At 36.1% G+C, this 19,993-nt stretch overlaps 1 protein-coding gene and 1 long non-coding RNA gene across 2 annotated transcripts in view; one reads left to right on the forward strand and one right to left on the reverse strand.

Moving 5' to 3' along the window:
* LOC143897742 (uncharacterized) overlaps nt 1-13,372 on the forward strand; it is a 45,789-nt gene extending 32,417 nt beyond the window's left edge. Inside the window, exon 5 of the mRNA XM_077406605.1 lies at nt 10,114-13,372. Within this exon, the coding sequence (XP_077262731.1) occupies nt 10,114-10,662 (549 nt within the window). The 3' untranslated portion in view covers nt 10,663-13,372. The remainder of the gene's footprint in view (nt 1-10,113) is intronic.
* The window catches only part of LOC143897719 (uncharacterized), a 140,507-nt gene extending 120,514 nt beyond the window's left edge, over nt 1-19,993 (reverse strand). The window contains exon 1 of the long non-coding RNA XR_013256981.1: nt 19,955-19,993. This is a non-coding gene — a long non-coding RNA (uncharacterized LOC143897719). The remainder of the gene's footprint in view (nt 1-19,954) is intronic.

Below are 19,993 nucleotides of genomic sequence, written 5' to 3' on the forward strand. Positions count from 1 at the left end.
AACATGTTTATACAATGTTTATCTGAGTTTAAATCCGACCAAAAATTGTCGGTTTTTATTCGATCGCCACCTCTCGGAAGCAGTGATGGCAACCCACCGAAAGTATCTTGCCTCTCTCTCTATATTTAGAGAGGGATCCGATCCCCCCGGTTGGAGGTTAGGCAACAATGAAATAAGTTGAACCAGTTCCTAATATAATTGTTAGAAATAGATCTAATTTTAATAAGTTGTGTATATGCGGAAGTACACTGATGCGGCACGCGGCCGATGCGTGTTCGCATTAAGCGGGGAGGGGGAGCACACACTTCTGCACAACGCATAATGCGTAAGCATAAGCAAATTGATTGGTCTATTTCCTTATGCACATGTGTATGGACCAATCAATTTTCTTATGCTTACGCATTATGCGTTGTGCAGAAGTATGTGTTCGGGCCCTTAAAATCCCTATATATAAGAGTCTGTATGGCCACTGAGACTATTTTGTAACAAAATGACGTCTCGCATCTCATATACAGGGACTCTAGCATTTAGAGTCAAGGACACTCAGAGACTGTATAGTCGCCAGCCGTAACCTAAAAAAGAAGAAGGAGAAGAGGACGGTAGTTGCATTCTAATTGGTTTCGCCATTTTGTTACAAAAGATTGATTGAACCAATACGCGTGAGTCCACTCAGTGGCCAAACTCTTATATAGGGACTCTAGTTCGCATCAGCGTTATTTATGATTGAAGGATTTCGCGACCGTGCGGAGACAAAGCACGCGAAGCTCACTCACGTCGCGGACTCCAGAGCGCAAATGACTTCATTCAAGCAAATTTTCCTTGTTTAACACAATATAATCTTATTTTAAGATTTCCACTTTGAAACTAAAGATTTATTTTCTATATTAAAAATATTCTTTTTTCCTGTGTAGCCCCCCGTAGACAGATACCTAATAACTTTAAAAAAATGTTTCTTTATTGTTGTAATAATATACGTAATATAATATACATGTAATAATATACGTTATACAGAGTGTAACATAAATGTTGGGCTATTACTTCGGGGGTGTATTCTACTCATCGAAATAAGCAAAAACAGTAGAAAATAAAAGTGAAATAAGATAAATACTAAAACAAATGTTCAAAGTGACTGCCCCCAGCCAACTACATTACTTCGCCCATCTTATTAATGATCTTAGACTGTTCGTTTTAGCTGAACTTCCTGCTTCTTTCTTTTACGTTGAAGAGAAAAAGAGAAAAGATGAATTGTGCAAGAAGTTCAGCTAAAACAAACAGACCTCTTCTCACGCTTTCACAAATACCCAACGTATTTGCGTATTTCATTGAATCAGTTCTTAATGCGCTGACGAAGATCATTAATAGGAGCTTTCCATTTACTGACACAAGTCGACACAAGTGTCGTTCTGTCTTTGTTACTTACTGAATGCCCAAGAAAGATAGAACGTCGTCATGTCGACTTATGTCACTAACTATGGAAAGCACCCAAAGTTGTCAACTGGAAATGGACACAATTTGCCTACTAAAAACTTATCTAAAATTGTCTAAAACTCCTACTAAAAACGACGTACCGTTAAAATGACGCATTTTCGGGACATATAAATATATGTCCAAAATATATGAACTTTTTTGCTTATTTTGATGAGTAGAACACGCTCCTGAAGTAACGGCCCATATTTATGTTACCCTATATAGATATATGACTAATGTGAGATATATGACTGATATGAGATATATGACTGATATGAGAACAAGTGTATAAAGATAGATATTATAAAATTATATATCTTAAACCCATATATATCTTAAAGGGCCAGCGTGCGAACGGTGCGTCGTATAGGTCATACACGGCTCCGCGGTTTGACCGACCTTGCGCTAACGTGCTGTTCATTATGAGAGTACAAGTCTGATATTACATGCGTCTCTATCCGATATTCAAAAAATCAGAACGTTTACCAAGTTTGTCGTACGACGTGTGTATAGATAATAGATAGATATCTTAGATTTAGAAACCTAGCGAACAAAAGGGAGTTTTATTACATATACAAAGGTCGTTCAAGTCAAACCGGGACTTTTAGTTGCAAAGGATATAACACGAATGCGATCGCAACGAATTTTTTATAGTGGTAAATGGCAAGTGTCTCTTATCATCGGTATGCGGCGCACTTCTCTCAGGTCAATTGATAATATCAGTTATGCAAAACGGCGAACAACAGTGCTAACGCATATATGGAACATTGAATTATTGCCGAATTCACTCCCCCTTCGCAGGGACACAACTTTCTTCTTTTCTATCACTATCATTATCTTCTATCAATCTATCTTATCATTATAGACGACCATTGCATATCATCAGAATAGACAGAGAAATGAGCGTAAGCGCAATAACCTGTTCTAGTTTATTAATTGATAATAGTCTTCGTAGCGATGTCCTGACGACCATCTTTCATAACCTTTTTGGAGTGACATCCACTGGAGACTGTGGGGACGAGATAGCTGAAAGAACGATGAATGAAAACTTTGCCGTCAATTCTGGAACGACGAATCTGTTTTCACTCGCAGCATATATATAAAGCACGGTCCATCATCCTGGTTTATGACGATCCCTGAGTAACGTCAGACCACCGAATCACGGATATATATAATCAGTCGAAATAAAGCCTCCGCGAAACGTAAACATGTCTCTGTATTCTCCTCACCTAAGTACATCACAGTGGCGACGAGGTCAACAAATTCACGCGTACATAAGAACAGCGTCGATGTGTATCTAGATAACCGAGTAAAGCTCAATGACAGAGAAGAAATCGAAAACGGGAACTGCGTGGATCCAAAATCTCGCTAAAAAAGAGATTTTAGAAGAATTACGCTCTAGGAACATAACCGTAGCAGATAAAGTAAAATTGGAAGAGTTGAGACGAATATTTACTAAAGGAAAAAATAAAAATAGAAATTGAAGAGGTGGAAGAGTAAATAATTCACCAGAAAAAGCAGTTAGTAAGCGGCCAAGTAAGCGACATTCAAAATCAAAGTTAAGCATTAAATGCAAAAGCAAGCAAAATGGAGAAATACGACCAAGCTTAATTACAAGCTAGAAATGATGATTGGGAAGAATTTGTAGAACGAATTGAATTGTACTTTGACGCAAATGACATCACAGACAAAAATAAAAAAAAGATAATATTACTAACATTAACAAAAATTGAAGCAGAAGAAAGTGTGTGCGCCCAAGAAACCGAAAGAGGTTGGACTCAAAGATATAATTTCGAAAATGGAAAATTAAGTAAACCCAAAAGTGAATGAGACAGTTCTAAGGCAACATTTTCGAGAAAAAAGACAAGGAAAAGAAGAAATGGTTACGCAGTGCTTGGTGTGCCTACGCACACTAGCAAAAAACTGCAAATTCGCAGATAAATATAAGAGGAGGCGTTTTGCGATCAATTTATTAACTGGAATTAGTAAATCGGGTTTATTCAAAATCGAAAACTTGACGTTGGATAACACTATCCAACAGGTTACAGCGATAGGAGCGAATAACGCTGTTGACAAATCAGAGTCAAGATCGGGGAAGGAAGAAGTAAATAATATCGAACAAAACCATGGAGAGTGAGAAGAAATCCGATTTTTGTAGCGATTGTGAACAGGATTCCGATAACTTTCAAGACAAGATTTATTTTCAATAAGTCTGAATAAAATTTGTAATTCAATTAAAATAAATCCTCAGCACATAGACCATTAAATAGTTAAAAACAAATCGTTACTTATGGAAAAAGATAGACGGTCAACTATTTCTCTAATTAGCAAAACGGATTATAAAAAATATCTTAAGGAAATAAAATTACAGGCTACCAAAAAAGTATTAACTAATAATATAGGTATTAAGCGCAATTATGATAATATTAAGTAATAATATAAGGTCGGTACCAGAATAGAATTAAAAATTTTTTTCTGTTTTTTTTTATGATTCGCTGAAAAGGAAGAAACGTAGGAAAAATCGACAATCAACATTTAGCATGCCATCATTTTTTAAAAAAATTTTGTAAAAAAATAGTAAAAGATTTAAGTCGAATGATTCACTCATACAGATTAAGAATATGTTTGGTTTTCTTTCTTTAGATACATACAACGTCCGCAACACTGGTCGTCAAACAGAGGTGCACCATTGTGCCCGAATGTACAAAACCACATGTTAAATTTCTTTTATTTTTTTCTTTTTTTTTTACAAAATTTAGACATGTTTTAAAGCAACAATAATTATGTGTTATCTGAAAAAATTCAGAAAAAAAACTCAAACAGTTTTAAATGTATTCTATTCTAAAAATCAGCATTCTCTAGACAAGAATACCCACTTAATTTGCACTCGGTCCTGCTAGAGTTAAAACCAATTCCAAAAGTCTAATGTTTGCGATATTTTTGGTGTTTGCGATTAGATTATAAATTTAATGTAATGAGTCTAAGGAGTTATAAAGTAATATAGTTATAAAATGCTAAGAGCTGTAGACTGCAAATGATATGTGTGTATGTGTGCACGGAAAAAATTTTTTGTTATATTTTACCCTTAAATTCACTACAAACTTGGGACAACTTGGGAACCAAGAAATTGTTAAAATATACAAAAGACATTTTACAAACAACGTGATAAAAATTACCAAGTAGATTGGTAAATTTTTAAAAATTATTGAAATTTCCTATAGATATATTTTAGTTTAATCAAACATATTTTATACTTTAATGTAATAAATATTAATATTTTTTATTATGGTAGATATTAATCAGAATAGCTCGCATAAAATTCTTGGTGGTACATGCCCTACAACCACGATTTCAAGGTAAATTTTGAGAGAAAATTCTCTCCGTGTGCTATTTGGGTTATTTTTTTATATCCTTTCTAAAAGATAGAAACTTGCAGAATGTGCACACTTGCACATTGCTCCCTCATCATTTTTTTCGTTTATAAAGCTTTTTCTATGAGAAATTAGCAAAATTATTAACATATTGTTGTGCTCTGCAATCTCACAGAGACACTCGCGTTCGCGCCGCGCACTCCCGGACTCGCGTAAAGAAAGGAACACTCTCTCTTGAAAAGAATCTCAGGTTTATTCGAAAAATACAGAAGAGGATTGGAGAACAGATCCGAACGGTTCGGAAGCTCCAGAACGAATCTCTAGAGAAATGTTTATAAACAAACAATGGTCGCGTTTAGCAGACCAAGCCGCTCAGTAGTAGCAGTCGAACGTGATTGGCTCTTACTTTTAGAACCAACCAATCAACGCAGAGTGTTAATAAGACGAACTCAACAGTTGTGCAACAGTTGTGTCTGCTGAACGCGCCCAATATTACAACCCATTGTCAAGGCGCGTGCTTCGGTTTGAAGCTACTCGTGAGCGAAGTTCAGCACGCAACGGGTGTCTCAGCACGGGCGCAACAATATAATAGATTCTTAAGACAAGAACACAGAAGCTTCCTCTATAAGGAAGCAAAAAAAGCATGTTAAATCGATACTCGAATGTATCAAAGTCCTCTCGAAAGTCTCGAAGTGTATTGTTGACTCTTTTCCGCGATGCCGATTAGTTCTTTCGCTGCCCTTAATTCATAAGCGACTGTCATGGCATATTTTGACAGTTGTGTGCGCATCAAGGGGTTAATAGTGTAACAGTAAGGGCTGGTCTACAATCAGTTGTATGTCGGAGTCGGCTATCGATTTTTCCTCATTGGATCATCGGCTACGTTCCGACATCCGACTCCGACATACGACTGATTGTAAAACCGGCCTTAAAAAAAGGAATTAACGAGGCAAGATATTTATGTATAGATGTTTGCTATATAGATGTTTCGTAAAGTAAATGTTAATTCAACATTTTGCCCAACGCGGCAAAATTGCGATAATCAGAAAAACATTTATCTCGAAGACAATTGGCAAGTGAACGTATATATAGGATCCACGCGACAGATCATCGGTCACGTAAATATAGCAAAAAGAGGAGAAAAAGAGAATTGCGCGCGCGCGCGCACACAAGAGGAAGAGTCGATTCAGGAAGGAGGTGGAAGGATGAGGGTGGAAGCGCGGAGAAGGTAGCGGGAGAGAGGATGAGTGGTAGGTACGTTTCATTCGTTGTTGCAACAAAGGAGCCCCCGGGTGGCTTCGCAAACAGAAACCGGAGACCGTGGTCTGTGTATGAATTTCCGCAGCTGGCTACGGGAGACAAACAGATAGCTAGTTATTTCTGCATTCAACGGCTGAATGGCCGACGCGTCTGGAACGAGGCACCGGCGCGATACAAGCGACCATTATTGGCGAACATCGGCGGCGAGCGGCACGCTCGAAGAATTCCAGCGTTATCTTCGCCCGGCCGAGTTCGAGCTCTTCCTCCCTCCCTTCGCATTAGCATCACGAAAATGATCTAATCGCAAAATTTTAAGAGAAAAAGAAAACTGTTTTAGAGTACTCACATAATAAAATTTAAATTAGAAATTATTGTAAAAAAAAAGCTTCTCTCTCATTAATGCTTTCTAACATTATATAACATAGTAGAGAGAGAGAAAAAAAGAGAGAAGACAACTTCTTGTGAATCGGTTACAGCTAGAGCCCTTCCAAGAAGGAACAAGCTTAGCAATTGCTAAAGCAAAATAAAACTATGAACACGGTTCTTTGACTAACTTGAGAGCCAAAATCAAGGACAGAGCAGTTAGCCAATTAAACTTTCTCATGCTCGATTTGACTAATAAGAGCTAAATTTTTGCTTCCTCATAGAGAAAGCTTTGTTTTCGTAAACTCGTATATGAACCTTTGATTGCGTATAAAGTTGGCTCTAATCAACCAAACTTAAAAGAATTATATGTAAAATAGGGGTAAAAGAAACCAAAGAAAATATTGTTTTTTGAGTTTTTAATGTCAATATGTTCAGAGTGTTTTAAAACGTCAAAATATTGCATTAAAAAAAATGTCGGTATGTGTGTATGTATGTATGTCTGTGCCAAATTTACAGAAATTTCTATAACTCCGGAACTGATCAACCAAATCTTAACGAATTATATATGAAATAGGGGTAGAAAAGACTGAAGAATATAATAGAATTAACAAAAAATTTTTAATTTTATTATATTCTTCAGTCTTTTTTTTTCTATATTTCTATTTCATATATAATTCTTTAAGGCCGCTATTCATAGTCGGGTCTTATATCCAAGATCGTCTTAAGTATAGTTTTAAGGCGTCATCAGCCAATCAGAGGGCCGTATTAGCATCTTAAGACATCACTTCCTCTATGAGGAAGCCAAGTGCAAATTTCTAATTTGCACAATTTTTATTATGTTTAGATAAAATAATAATTAATCCTTAGAACAGTTAATTTTTTAAGGTTTACATTACAGCTACTGAAATAACGAGAAAAAGAGAACGTACATTATACATATTACTAGAAAAAAATATAACGTTAAAATAGATTCTTATCGCTAATCAAAGTACACGAAAAAAAATTAGCTAAATTTAGTCGTATAAAATATGGATAACTAACATTTTTTACAGCGAAAGCTAGGGTAAACTCGAGTAAGATGGCCACAGGAAAGATAGCCAACCTATGTTCTTTCAATCTATAGCCATGAAACATCAAATAAACATAGGTTGGCCATCTTTCCTGTATGGCCATCTTACCCGAGTTTAACCTATATTTTTTGCAGCAAGAGCTATAATTTAACAATAGTAGCAAAATCTTTTGTTCTCGCTGCAAAAAATGTTAATTATTCATATATTACGACTATATTAGCTATAGTATATATAGCTAATCATTTTTTTCCGTATAACTATTTAAAAAATTAATATCGCATCGATGATCACATCAAATGATAAAATCGCATTTCATCAATAATCTCACAAATAAATTATTTGCAGGAAGACAAGGTCTTACAAAATGTTGAAGCGACTGAAATATCAAGGGCCACGGCACAATGCGGTAATGTGAGGGAGTTGACTTTCTCGCTCTCTGTACTCTCCCTACCGCCCCGAGGCCATTTGGAAAATAAAGTGCGCTCATTCTCTTTCGCTCACGACTTCGACGACACATGGCGCGAAAGGAGAATGCCAGTCTTTTGTAAACGAAAACAGAGGCGAATGGTGTACGGTGTCATTGTCCTTTTTAACAGTGACATCGCGCTGGATAATTAAGTCTCTCAGAACGGCGGCGTAGAATGAAGACGGAGTAAACTAACACGACCATGACGAAGACAGACGGAAGAAACAAATGACAAACATGTAGAACTATGTAGGTATGAGTCTAAAATTGGACACAAGTTATGCATATTGCATAACTGTGTCTAATCTATATAATCATCTTAAAAAATGCAAGCTTATATCGTACAATTTACCCTGTTTCGAATAAATCGAGAAAGTTTGATAAACTATTTTAGAGCATGATTTGGATAAACTTTGGTAGATTATAAAATCACCCAAGACAATGGTACAGAATGAAAACGGAATAAGCTATCACGACTCGATCGTTACGAAGACAGACGAAAGGAACAAATGAAAAACATGTAGAATTGTATATCCCAGGAAAAAAAGATTAGGGGGAGTCCGGGAGACTTGATCATAGAGGAGAGTTGAACCACTTCAAATATCTCGTTCAAATTTTGCGCCAAGCGCGCAATTGTTAAGTTGCTGTATTATATTATATTGTTGTATTATATAAATACAACAGTATAATATAATACAACAATATAGTATAATACAGCAACAATAAAATTTGAACGAGATATTTGAAGTGGTTCAACTCTCGTCTATGGTCAAGTCTCCCGGACTCCCCCTATATATAATTATATATAATTATACAGGCGATTAGGTAATGAGTCTAAAATTGGACATAATAGTTACACAATATGCTTAACTATCTGCATATAACTAACTTCTTAGAACATTCGAGCTTATTTCATACAGTTTACTATATTTCGAATAAATCGAGAAAGGCTTGATAAGCTATTTTAAAAAAATAATTTTGGTAGATATAATTATAAGGAAATATTCATTTTACTCGTTTAGAGCTTATACATTTATAATTATACATGTGTAAAAATTGCTCAATTATCTCAAATCTTCAAACTTAGAAGTTGACCAAGTTATTCTACATTAATTTATAAATTTTCCAGAATAGAATAACCGATTCAAAAATATCAAGAATTTTTTTTGTTGAATTAATCATCTAATAATCATCTAACATAAAATTAATAAAATACATATCGATCAGAGTGGTCGCGATCGAGCAGACTTTCAATGCGGATATTTCAACGTCGCGCGGCGAGAAGAAATTTTTTAATTTCTAGACGCCGCGCCGTTGCGCGATTCGCGGATCGCAGCGAGTGAGGTTTTCGAGGTGAGAGAAGCTGAGCTGTAATCAATTGGTCGTAGCGGGCGGGAGAGACTTAGCATTACTAAGACTGGATGTAAATCATCCGGACAAAGCCGCTTAACGATCCGACAAAGGATCCCGCACGGTCCTTCTTTCGTCCACGAATTATAGAATCGGGAATATGCGCGCTGTTTCCCGCCTCTCCTTTCGCTTCTTTTATTTTTTCTTTTATTTTTTTTTTTTTTTTTTTTAAGCACCAGTCTCTCGAGCCGGTCCCTCTCTTCAACTCGCGGCAGCTTGGTCCAAACGTGCTTGGCCCAACGTGACGAAATTTATGGCCATTGGCAGCGTTGTCTTCGACGTAGAACAAATCTCTGGCTCGGGTCGCGCCGCGGATTCACCGATTTCGCGATTTGCGCGCGCCGACCGAATCGAATGCGTTGACTTTCGAATTTGTCGCTTGCTCTTTTTGCTCATCCGCGACAGTGTCAAGTTTTTCGGCCAGTTTTTTTGTCCATTTTTTTTGGAAAGCCGACGTATATCAGAACCCAGCAAAGAATTGGCGAGAACTAATAACAGAGCGCTTTAGATCTTATTGAAATCTTCGAATATATGTGACACACCGTTTTGGGGAGAATTCTTCTCGCACACGAGACGAATCGATTTGCGTTTATTAGATATATTATTAGATATAATCGGTCTGATTGCTGCGAGATATAAAAATCGAAAAAAACAACAACACACAGTATTTGGACCGCTAAACGTTTTCCTGTCCCTGTTACAGGTTTCGATGGACGCCATGAAGTACTCTATGGAGGCTGACAAGTATCGCGCTGCCTATATGCCGCCCAGCACTCTAGCAATGAGCATGTACCCAGATCCCAAGTACTTGGATTCATCCAATGCTAAGGCCTACTGCCTGGACCGTACCTACTTGGACGCGAAGGCGTACTTCGAGCAGTCGAAGCTGTACATGGATCAGAAACCGAGTATCGAATACAATCGACCCAGCTACGAGCCCAACAAGCTTTACGAGGAATCCAGCCCGGGCAGCATCGTCGGCGGTAGCGGGCCTGCAAGATCACCGCCCGCGGAATCGCCAGACACGAGCAAGCAACACGAAAGGACGGAGCAGGGCTCGTCCAGCGCGAGTTCGACGTCAACGTCATCGGCCGCGAGCCCCGGCGCACCTCTGCCGACGGCTTACTATCCCGGATCGGTCCAACCCGGCGGCTTGCTGGCTCCGCAGATGGGCCAGTACCCTCCCGCGTACCAAATGTCGCCGGCATCGGGAAGCGAGTCCTCTTTTCGACGACCGTTGGTCATCTTGTGACCCGATAGAGCGTAGCTCTGATCTATCTTCGAGGAGCAGTTGCTGTGATGGCTACCGCAGACTCGACGGACCGAAACGACGGTACCCGACGGAAACGCAGACTTTTCCGAATATTATCAGTCGCGGTTCCGATGATCAGAAGAAGGAGATGTGATTCCTCAAGAAGGATAATTTCCACGTGTCTCTCTGTGACCATGATGACCGTGGATTTAACGAGACGAAAGTTGAACGTTACGTATGATAAAATCATTGAGGAAAAATATTTATTTCTTAAAAAATCAAGCCGATTAACTAAAAACATTCCTGGATTCTGTCAAATTTTCCAACAATGACTATTTCCTTATCATAATGGCTATCACGGATTTGACAGAAACTTGCACCAATCATCATCATCATCATAAATTATGAAGTCTTTCTGAATATCCTCGATTCTACAGAAGAATTCTAGCAATTCTTGAAAAAGATTCCGCGGTGGATTGAGTGCGCGATGAATGAAAATCTCACGAATCAATTAAATGGAATTTGAAAAAATGAAAAAGAAGAGAACACCGCGACACTTTCTAAAATGGAGGTATACCTAGGCAAACGATCTAATAAAAAAATTATTATATAGAAGACATTCTTAATCCAACATCTGCCGTTCGAGACGATCAACCTGGAAGAATTTTATCGTCTAAGAAAGATTAAGCATTTTCCTGACGGCAAGATATAATCAATATAGCGTCGCTCTAGCAGCAGAATTAAATCTGGCCAATGGACTACTTCGAGATTCGGAGAGACGACTGACGACAGTAACGTCGTTATAGATGACAACGAAGACCGGGAGGACTTTCGCTGTGTCGTCGGCTGACTAGTCTTGACCGAGACGTGTTGAGAATAAATTGTACATAGCCCCTGTGTAAATAGTGTAGCAAAAACTTTGTTTCTTCGCGATTTCCGCGCGTGAATTCGCTTTCTTACGGTCTCTCCATCCAGGAACGCTAGAGGCTCGTAATCTTTGAAAAGGATGCAGTACAAATGGAATCATATGAATTACAAGAGCTGTGTCGTGAGTCGTGAGTGTTCGATCTCGTGGAAACGACGTAAGAACAACTTTCACTTTAATATTTTTGTCCTTTCTTTCTATTTAATATCAATGAAGGGATAATGCAAAGCGCGAAAATTTTCTTCTTGTAAAAAATTTTATTTAATTTTTATTCGCGTGCTACGCGAATAGAAACGCTCCGTTCTATGGGCAGATGATAAGTAGATAATGAATTTCATTCGTTTATTCGCGATCATGACGTCGCATTTTGCCGGTTAATCATTATCTGCTGTATTAATTTAACTATAATTTTACTGTTAATTGGACGATCAATTTAATGGTTTCACTTGCTTCAATGTGAAACTAAAATGTATATTAAAATGTATATTTATTATTAATTTTTAATATATTCTTCTACAATCGAGCACTTCTACAACCGAACCTTAGCCTAATTTAATTATTTTCTTCCATTCAGCCCTTCGTGTGTAGGCTAAATAGAAGAAAATTATTTTTTAAATTTGTGTGTGGGCTGTTCGGTTTTCTTTTGTTAAGTTTTTCGCAACAATACACGGAAAAAATTATGTTGTATCAACAGCATCAGTATAATTGAGATAAAATCTATTAATTCAACATCAATATTAATAAACAATAAACATCAGATAGTTGTTTTAATAATTTAAATATTTGACTCAATAATATCTAATTAAATTAACTATTTATATTTGTGGCAGCCCGTAACGTCAACATTTAATTGCATGAACCAACTTCATTTTTTTTTAATTGAACATTTTTTTTTTGTAGGTCTTTCCGTGATAAGATTGTCATGTACCCTATGCCCAACCTGGGGAACCAGGCGGCAATCAAATTATTGAATAACAACCAACGATTCTTATTGTTAGTTGGATTTGCGTAACTCGGCTCATTGGAGCAGCGCATATCTTTTTGGGGCATACTTTTATACCCGAGAACGGGCACCTGGAGCTACTTAGACGCCTCAGTGTCGAAAAAAAGAAGCTCACGTCACATAGTAATTTTATATAGTGCTTTTTTTCTTTCGTTTTTAAAATATTTCTTTTACTTATTTCTCCTTACTTTTTTCGGAAAATGTTGAGTAAATCTATATATATACATATTGTCCTCAAATACTGATAAATTATAGAACAATCCAAAATGTGCAATATGTAATTAATAACAACGACTTTTAATTGGGGTGTAACGCAAAAAAATGAGACGCCCGTTCTCGGATCAAATATATCTATTAATTTATTATTAATGGATATATTTAAAAATGTTTTGTCAATTCGATTTTAAGTTTACGAAAAATCAATTAGTTTACGAAAAATATAAAAATATCTAATGTTTTTCTTGTTGATTTTTTAATTATGAGAAGAGACCACGCGCGACTGGTTCTACTCTAGGATCTGATATATAGTTACTTTTAATTTGTTTTTATCTTTATAGTGTCGGTCAAATCGATTTCGCGAGCGGGGAAAGTAAGCTATGGAAAAACATCTCGCTCAAAGAGTGAGACCTTCCTGCTATACGACGTGTAACCTTTGTATTCGTATCGTCACGATGAATCTTAAGCTGTATCGATTATCCGCGTATAACATTACAAGCGACAAAAGTAAGTTATAAATATTGTACCGTAAATAAAAAATAAACGTTAAATATTATCCTTCGAAATGCCGTATATCAATAAATATACCTTTCAATTTCAGTACAATAGCATTTAAGTATAAAATATTTACAGTCAGTCGCTGTCTTTCGATCCGGAACGACGCGTGTCACCGGTCGGTTCCGTTCACATCATGACTGCGGCTCGCTCTGGAGTGCGACCTTTTTAAGATTTGACAATGTTAGTAGAACTGCAAGAACTTTGTAGGTGGCTAATGCAATTTGCGAACAGTATGAGATAGAAATCTCTTGATAAGGACACAAAACCAGTGTCGAAACGTCGAGTTAACGTAAGAATAAATGTCAGTTTGGTCAAAAATACAACCTGTGATAAAATATTTAATTTAACTAAATAATTTTCGACAATTTCTCCTTACAAAAATAAAAATTAAAAAATAATCATCTCGATACTATGGAACTGTGCATAGCATATAAAGCAACGTTCACCGTAGCGTGTGATTATAAAGCATATCTCTTAAGTAATCTTTACAAAACTTTTTTTTTTATACAAATTGACACAGAAAAGTATAGTTTCCATATGTACATCCGGGTTGAAAAAGAGATTCAGAGTTATGCATGAATGAAGAGTTAAAGGCCAGATTTTTGAAAGGATATTTCTAAGATATTATTCCGCTAAAGAAAAGTTTGTCTTGGCGGGAGTCCCTCGATTCAGAAGGACACTGGTGCAGTCTCGTTTCCACGCGACCCATTCAAAAAAAAGAACCTCGGTATTTATCTGCCTGAAAAAGCTTAAGGTGTTTTCACGGATTCGGGGAGTGCGAGCGGTGTGAAGGTGCGAACGAATAAATAGCTCGAGTTTCCAAATGGCTGTCGCGATCGCAGCTGCCGTTCTTTCCGTCTTGACAATGGGCGACGCAACGGCGGTCGAAGCCTTCTTAGTTTTTTCCAGTGTCGGCTGGAGCGTCGAGTTTCGATGCGCATTGTGCATTGGTGCATAACGGCCGCGATTTATTTTAGCGAACAGCGCGAGTAACTTTCGACCATTTCAAATATGAGAAATAAGAAATTGAAATTTCTTAACTCTTTCTTTGTAAAAGAATGTTTAATATATCGAGAAGTATATCTATTATACATATATAAAGATATTCAAAATGTGAAAGTTTTTTAGAAATTAGAGAATACTTTAGAAAAATTAAATATATAACTTCTTAAAAATATTTGAGAATCATTTACAAACTTCCTTGATGATTAATTATATTTCAAGATATTCTTATTTAATTTATTTCAGAAAAGATTTGTGTACGAAGGCATGTTAGATAAAATATTTTTAAAACATTTTGAAACAATTTATTAGATACTAGTACAATTTGAAAAAAGAACATCTAAATAACGTAAAAAAATAATTCCAAATAAAACATAAATCTACTTTATAAAGAGATAAAAAAATATTTTCAACACCTTCTTTTTATCATTCCTGTCGAAAACATATAATCTAAATCCCGAAAGGGTTCATGTCATTTTAAAATGGATAGAGGAGAGTATCTCGCCAAAAGACGTAATGAATAGTTACACGTCACGGCGGCGTCGTTAACCCGCTTGCGGCCGGTGACTGGATAAAAAGAACGCGAGCCACAGTAGCATGCCCCTCGACATGCATGATAACAAGATACAAGCCGCGAGAAGAGTGATTAGGGACCCATGCACGACAAACTGACAATTTTCACCGTCATTATCCTCTCGAGAGGCATGCCTATTGTTTCTGATCCCAGGAGGATCACCTTAAACGCCCTTCGTCAGGCGTGCGCACTTCTGCAAGTGGGAACCGATGAAGAAGGATGCAGAACCTCTCCCCCTCCCCCACCCTCCTATTCTGACCCGATGACCGGGTAAGTCCTGACACGTCGGGGTGCGGAGGTGGCTACCTTCTCATTAAATCCATTATACCAAGTGAACGGCGATGAACTTGACCTGAACGCCGAGCCGTCAGACCGGCTTAGACAGATCGTTTAGGTGGAATCTAAATCATCTGCCGTCCCTCCTTTTCCCACACCCGCGGGCCCGTGAGCGCGCCCGACCGCGTCACAATTCCCGACCGACCTCTCACGACTTCATTAGTACCTGCTGGCCTTGGAATGCACGCCGGGATTTCGGATATCGGAAACGAGGAAAGTATGCGTGGATCCTTCAATTAAATACCACACAATGACCACAAGGTATTCGATATCACCGTCATATAAAACGAGTCAGAAATAATACCGAGTAAAGTAAAAAAAATGAAATAAGTTCAATATTACTAGAAGTATTATAAAATTATTATAAGAGATTAATAAATATTAATAATAAATATTAATAAAATTGTTAAAAGATAACAATTTGTAGGTAGTACCATCTTATTTCTTCTCGAGAGAAAACTTAATTCTATAATTATTATATACGTATACGAGATTGTGTGAAAAAAATATTGATACTTTTAATTACCAATCCCAATTTAGTGCCTACTTTTAATAAACATTCTTGAAATTATTAAATAAACAAAAGCATTTAATTAATTATACTTAAAACGTCTTCATTTTTCACCATCATATTTCTCTAATTGTTCACATTATGTTAATCAACGTTATCAGATATCTATCATCATGCGTCACGAAACCCTAAAACGGTCATTAATTCAATCACTGCTTTCGCGTTTCGCCAACTAAATACTATCAGATAAATTTTCATACAAAAAGACATGCATTTCGTTAATTATCAGCTGCAATTTGTTAGTCAACATTATGGCGTTATCCGATTACATTTACTGTCATTCAATTTCCACAAGAGTCATTAGAATGCATTAATAAAACAGTTATTAATTTCATTACACATTCAGCCAGATTTTCCTCACAATCAGACTCAATGGCTATTTACATGCCTAATAAAATTAATATTCGAGGACAAATTTTCCTTCGGCGCGGCATGCGATTATATTTCGGTTATTATCATATAACGTTAGTCAATACGATATTATTCGATTATCTTTGTTGCCTCTTAAGTCCCCATGTCATCCATCGATCTTTTTTAATATAAAATGGTCACTAATTTAAAAATATAAAAGTTACATTTTGTTATTAAAATAAAATATTTGCTCAATATTAGTGTCTAATGTTAGTATACTTTTTGTATTACTGATTAAAAGAAGATATTAAAACCGTCATCTCATTAAGATTATACAACAAAGAAAAGCCCGCGTTACGAATGGCGAAAGCGAAATTGCTTGGTCGGAATGTGAATCACTTCACGCTCTCACGCTCGTCTTTCAACGCGTAACTTTACTAAGATTATATCGATTCCGAATTATATATTTGGATTAATTCAGTAACTTTTTTCCTTTTAACTTAAAATTATTATCTTGAAGGATTTTAGTGTAACTTGGAATTTCTATCGATTTAATAACTCAATTGTTACTTCAAAGTAATCATGTTTCTTATCTCGCTTCTCCATTTGAAATACTAATCGCGCTCTTAGAGAAAACCCGTATATACTAAACTGCGAATTAAATTCCCCTGTATCCACGAAGATTGGTAAAGCTATACCGACTATAGATGGATCGTTAGATCGATGTATCCACACCGATTCTCCCTGTGTTAGCTTTGTCCCTATTGGGCGCTCGCACTGCTTCCAGCAAACAGAACAGCACACAGAAGCAAACAGAACTGTTCGATTCATAAACTGCACAATGACATTCCGAATTGAAGGTCCGGGTGTGAGAACCAAGGCAAGTTCACTTTTACCAATAAAGAAGTTATTTACCATCTCTTGTGTTCAGTGAATGGCGGCCCATCGATTGATGCGAGAGCACGCAGGCATGTCCAGATAACACGACAATGAGGAAAGTAAAATGGATTTCTGGTTCCAGGTTTATGTGAATCTACGTTGATTGAAATGTGTCATAAACAACAAAAGTGGCGGCGGTGTCAATTCACGTGAATTTCTCTCAACGTTCAATTATGCATAATTATTTATTACATCGATTATACTTTATCAATTATTTCGCCCGTGATACTCTAATACATACAGATATAACCGAAAATCTTGACCCCTTGCGTAAGTGTGCAGTTTACTGATCGTATTGGGAAGTATGTATTTTTAAGATTAAGTACAATCAGAAGTAAGTCATGTTTCGTGTGGCTAACAAATTATCGCTCAATCTCGACACAGGGAACGAAATTCGCCCCGTGTTATTTGCCGAGTAATTATTTTCGATAGAACGAAACAGGTGCCGTTATTTAGACAAGTCAATCGTCGCCGGTGGCGGCAAACCACCGCCGCGGTTGTTACGCAAACATTCGCACAGGGGCCTACGCATTACGGTTGCGAACCGCCGACCACTATATCCGGCATCGCTCTCTGGTCTTGCCATCAGAATTCGTGTTTGCATATATCGATTTCGTGCACGCACAAACGCAAAAGTCATATTCGCAACAGTCAGAAATAACACCGCTATTAATAGCTATACTATTAATAAATAATTATTTCCACAATTCTCTCATCAGCTAGTATTAATCAACATCTTAATAAAAACTTATTTTGTCATTTATTAAGCTGCACGATGTTTCCACTACGGCGATTTATGTGTTCAGAATTAATAAACTATCAATAAAAATGGATAGAAATTAATAATACATAAATTCATTGCGTTTCAGATATGTTAACTATCTAATTATATTATTATTATTATTATTATTATTATTATATACCGCAAATAAACCGATTAACGAAAATAAGGGTCCAAAAATAAGAGTGTAAAAAAAATTAATTGTATATGATCGTACTTGCTTCCACATAAATAAAAGATATGAGAATAATACTAAATCTGCTACTAAATTAATATTTTGTGATTCTTATACTCTGTCGGTTGTACGAAAGTTCCGCGCGGTGCAGCGTTCCGTGAACCAGCTATCGTGCGTAACCATTCGCGTTAGGTACAGAATTTCTCGCGAACCGTCCACGAAAAAGAGTGTCAGTGTCCGCGACCCTGAACAACCTGACGCGGATAAATCAGTTTTTGCCACAATGAGCGATCGTTGAACCGACCTCGTCTCATAAGCGCCACGCGCCCAATCGCCTATCTGGTATATCACACGAGACGTTGCGTTGGATGGAATAGCGTTATAGTAATATAATAATCGATAATAATAAATTATTCCGCCTCTTTCTCACTATGTGCATATGTATAAGATAACCATCACGACTTATGTTTCACTCATCAATTACTTACCATGAATTTGATTTTCGTAACCTCTGCACGCTCTATTTCTCGCGTGCAACATGCTAAATAAAAATATACTTGATCACTTATACATAATATATGCTCTTTTAATGATTGTTGATATAATTGTTTTTTACATTAAATAAATTCATCTTTAATTAACTTTAATTAACTTATGCGATATGCATTTCCCCTATGGAACATTACACTCTTTTCTTTATAAAATTAATTTTTTTATCGCAGTTTTAATATGTCTTCATAAAATAAATTTGATAACTCATAAATATGCATTATTTGTAAACGTGTAAAATGGATTTCAATGATTTCAAGAGCTTTTCCGATTATTAAAATTAATATTGATAAACCGTGCGTGTGTTATTAATAAATAAACTCGTATCACCAAATAATAATTAATTAATTCGTCAATAACTGATAATGCGATGTGCTTCCAAATAAATAAAATTATTTTCAATAATCCACGAATCGCGCTTTTCCAATAAATAAAATTAGCTTCGGTTATCTGACAGCGTCCTCAATAAATAAATTTAATTTAGTTTCCCTGAACACGTTTATATAATGAATAAAATTGATACTGATGCCTGAACGCACATTTTCAATAAATAAACTCCGTATTCGCAACATGTGTGTGAGGAATCGCTTTTCTCGAATAAATAAAATTATCTTCAATAAACTGATCGAGCCTCTCCAATGTAAAATTAATTTCATCTGGCTGACGTTTTTCCAATAAACAAATTTCACTTTAAACCATTGAGCTCTGAGCTTTCCCGATGAATAACGTAGATGTTGACGGCTCTTAACAATACGTTTTCAGTAAATAAAATTATATTGATAATCTCGTCGTGTCTAACAGATAACAATTAATTTGAGTTTATCAAGTAAATTTAATGATGAAATAAATTATTTAGAGAAATACGTTCCATATGACAAAATTAAATATTTTTGCAAAGATATAATTTATCTAACGTAAAATAATAGGTTTAAAAGTATTAGGTAACATTTGCTTTAAAAATATTATTAAAAATAAAAATTATATTATGTTTGATTTTCCTTATTTAATTTGAAAAGACTCTGCGCGACATATATAAATATTATAACAAAATAACACACAAAGTTTCATTGTTATTCTACTGTTTCAAAATTTAATAAATATAAAGTAATTTGAATAAAAGCAATATTTCATTTTAAAATCAAAATTCAAAATTAATTATTAATAAAAACTCATTATCGTTATTAATGATGCATTACCAAGAGACGCGGTAGCGTATTTTTCGTAAAGTAAAATCAATGTCATCAAAAAGCGTTATCTATTGTTTTATCATTCATTTACTATCTTAAAACTACCAAAACATAATGTGACTCACCACACCGATGTGGAATTGAACAGCAAATCTGAAGTAATG

The sequence above is a fragment of the Temnothorax americanus genome, unplaced genomic scaffold (genome assembly GCF_048541705.1).
Source record: "Temnothorax americanus isolate GAGA-0224 unplaced genomic scaffold, ASM4854170v1 Scaffold21, whole genome shotgun sequence".
Lineage (NCBI taxonomy): Eukaryota > Metazoa > Arthropoda > Insecta > Hymenoptera > Formicidae > Temnothorax > Temnothorax americanus.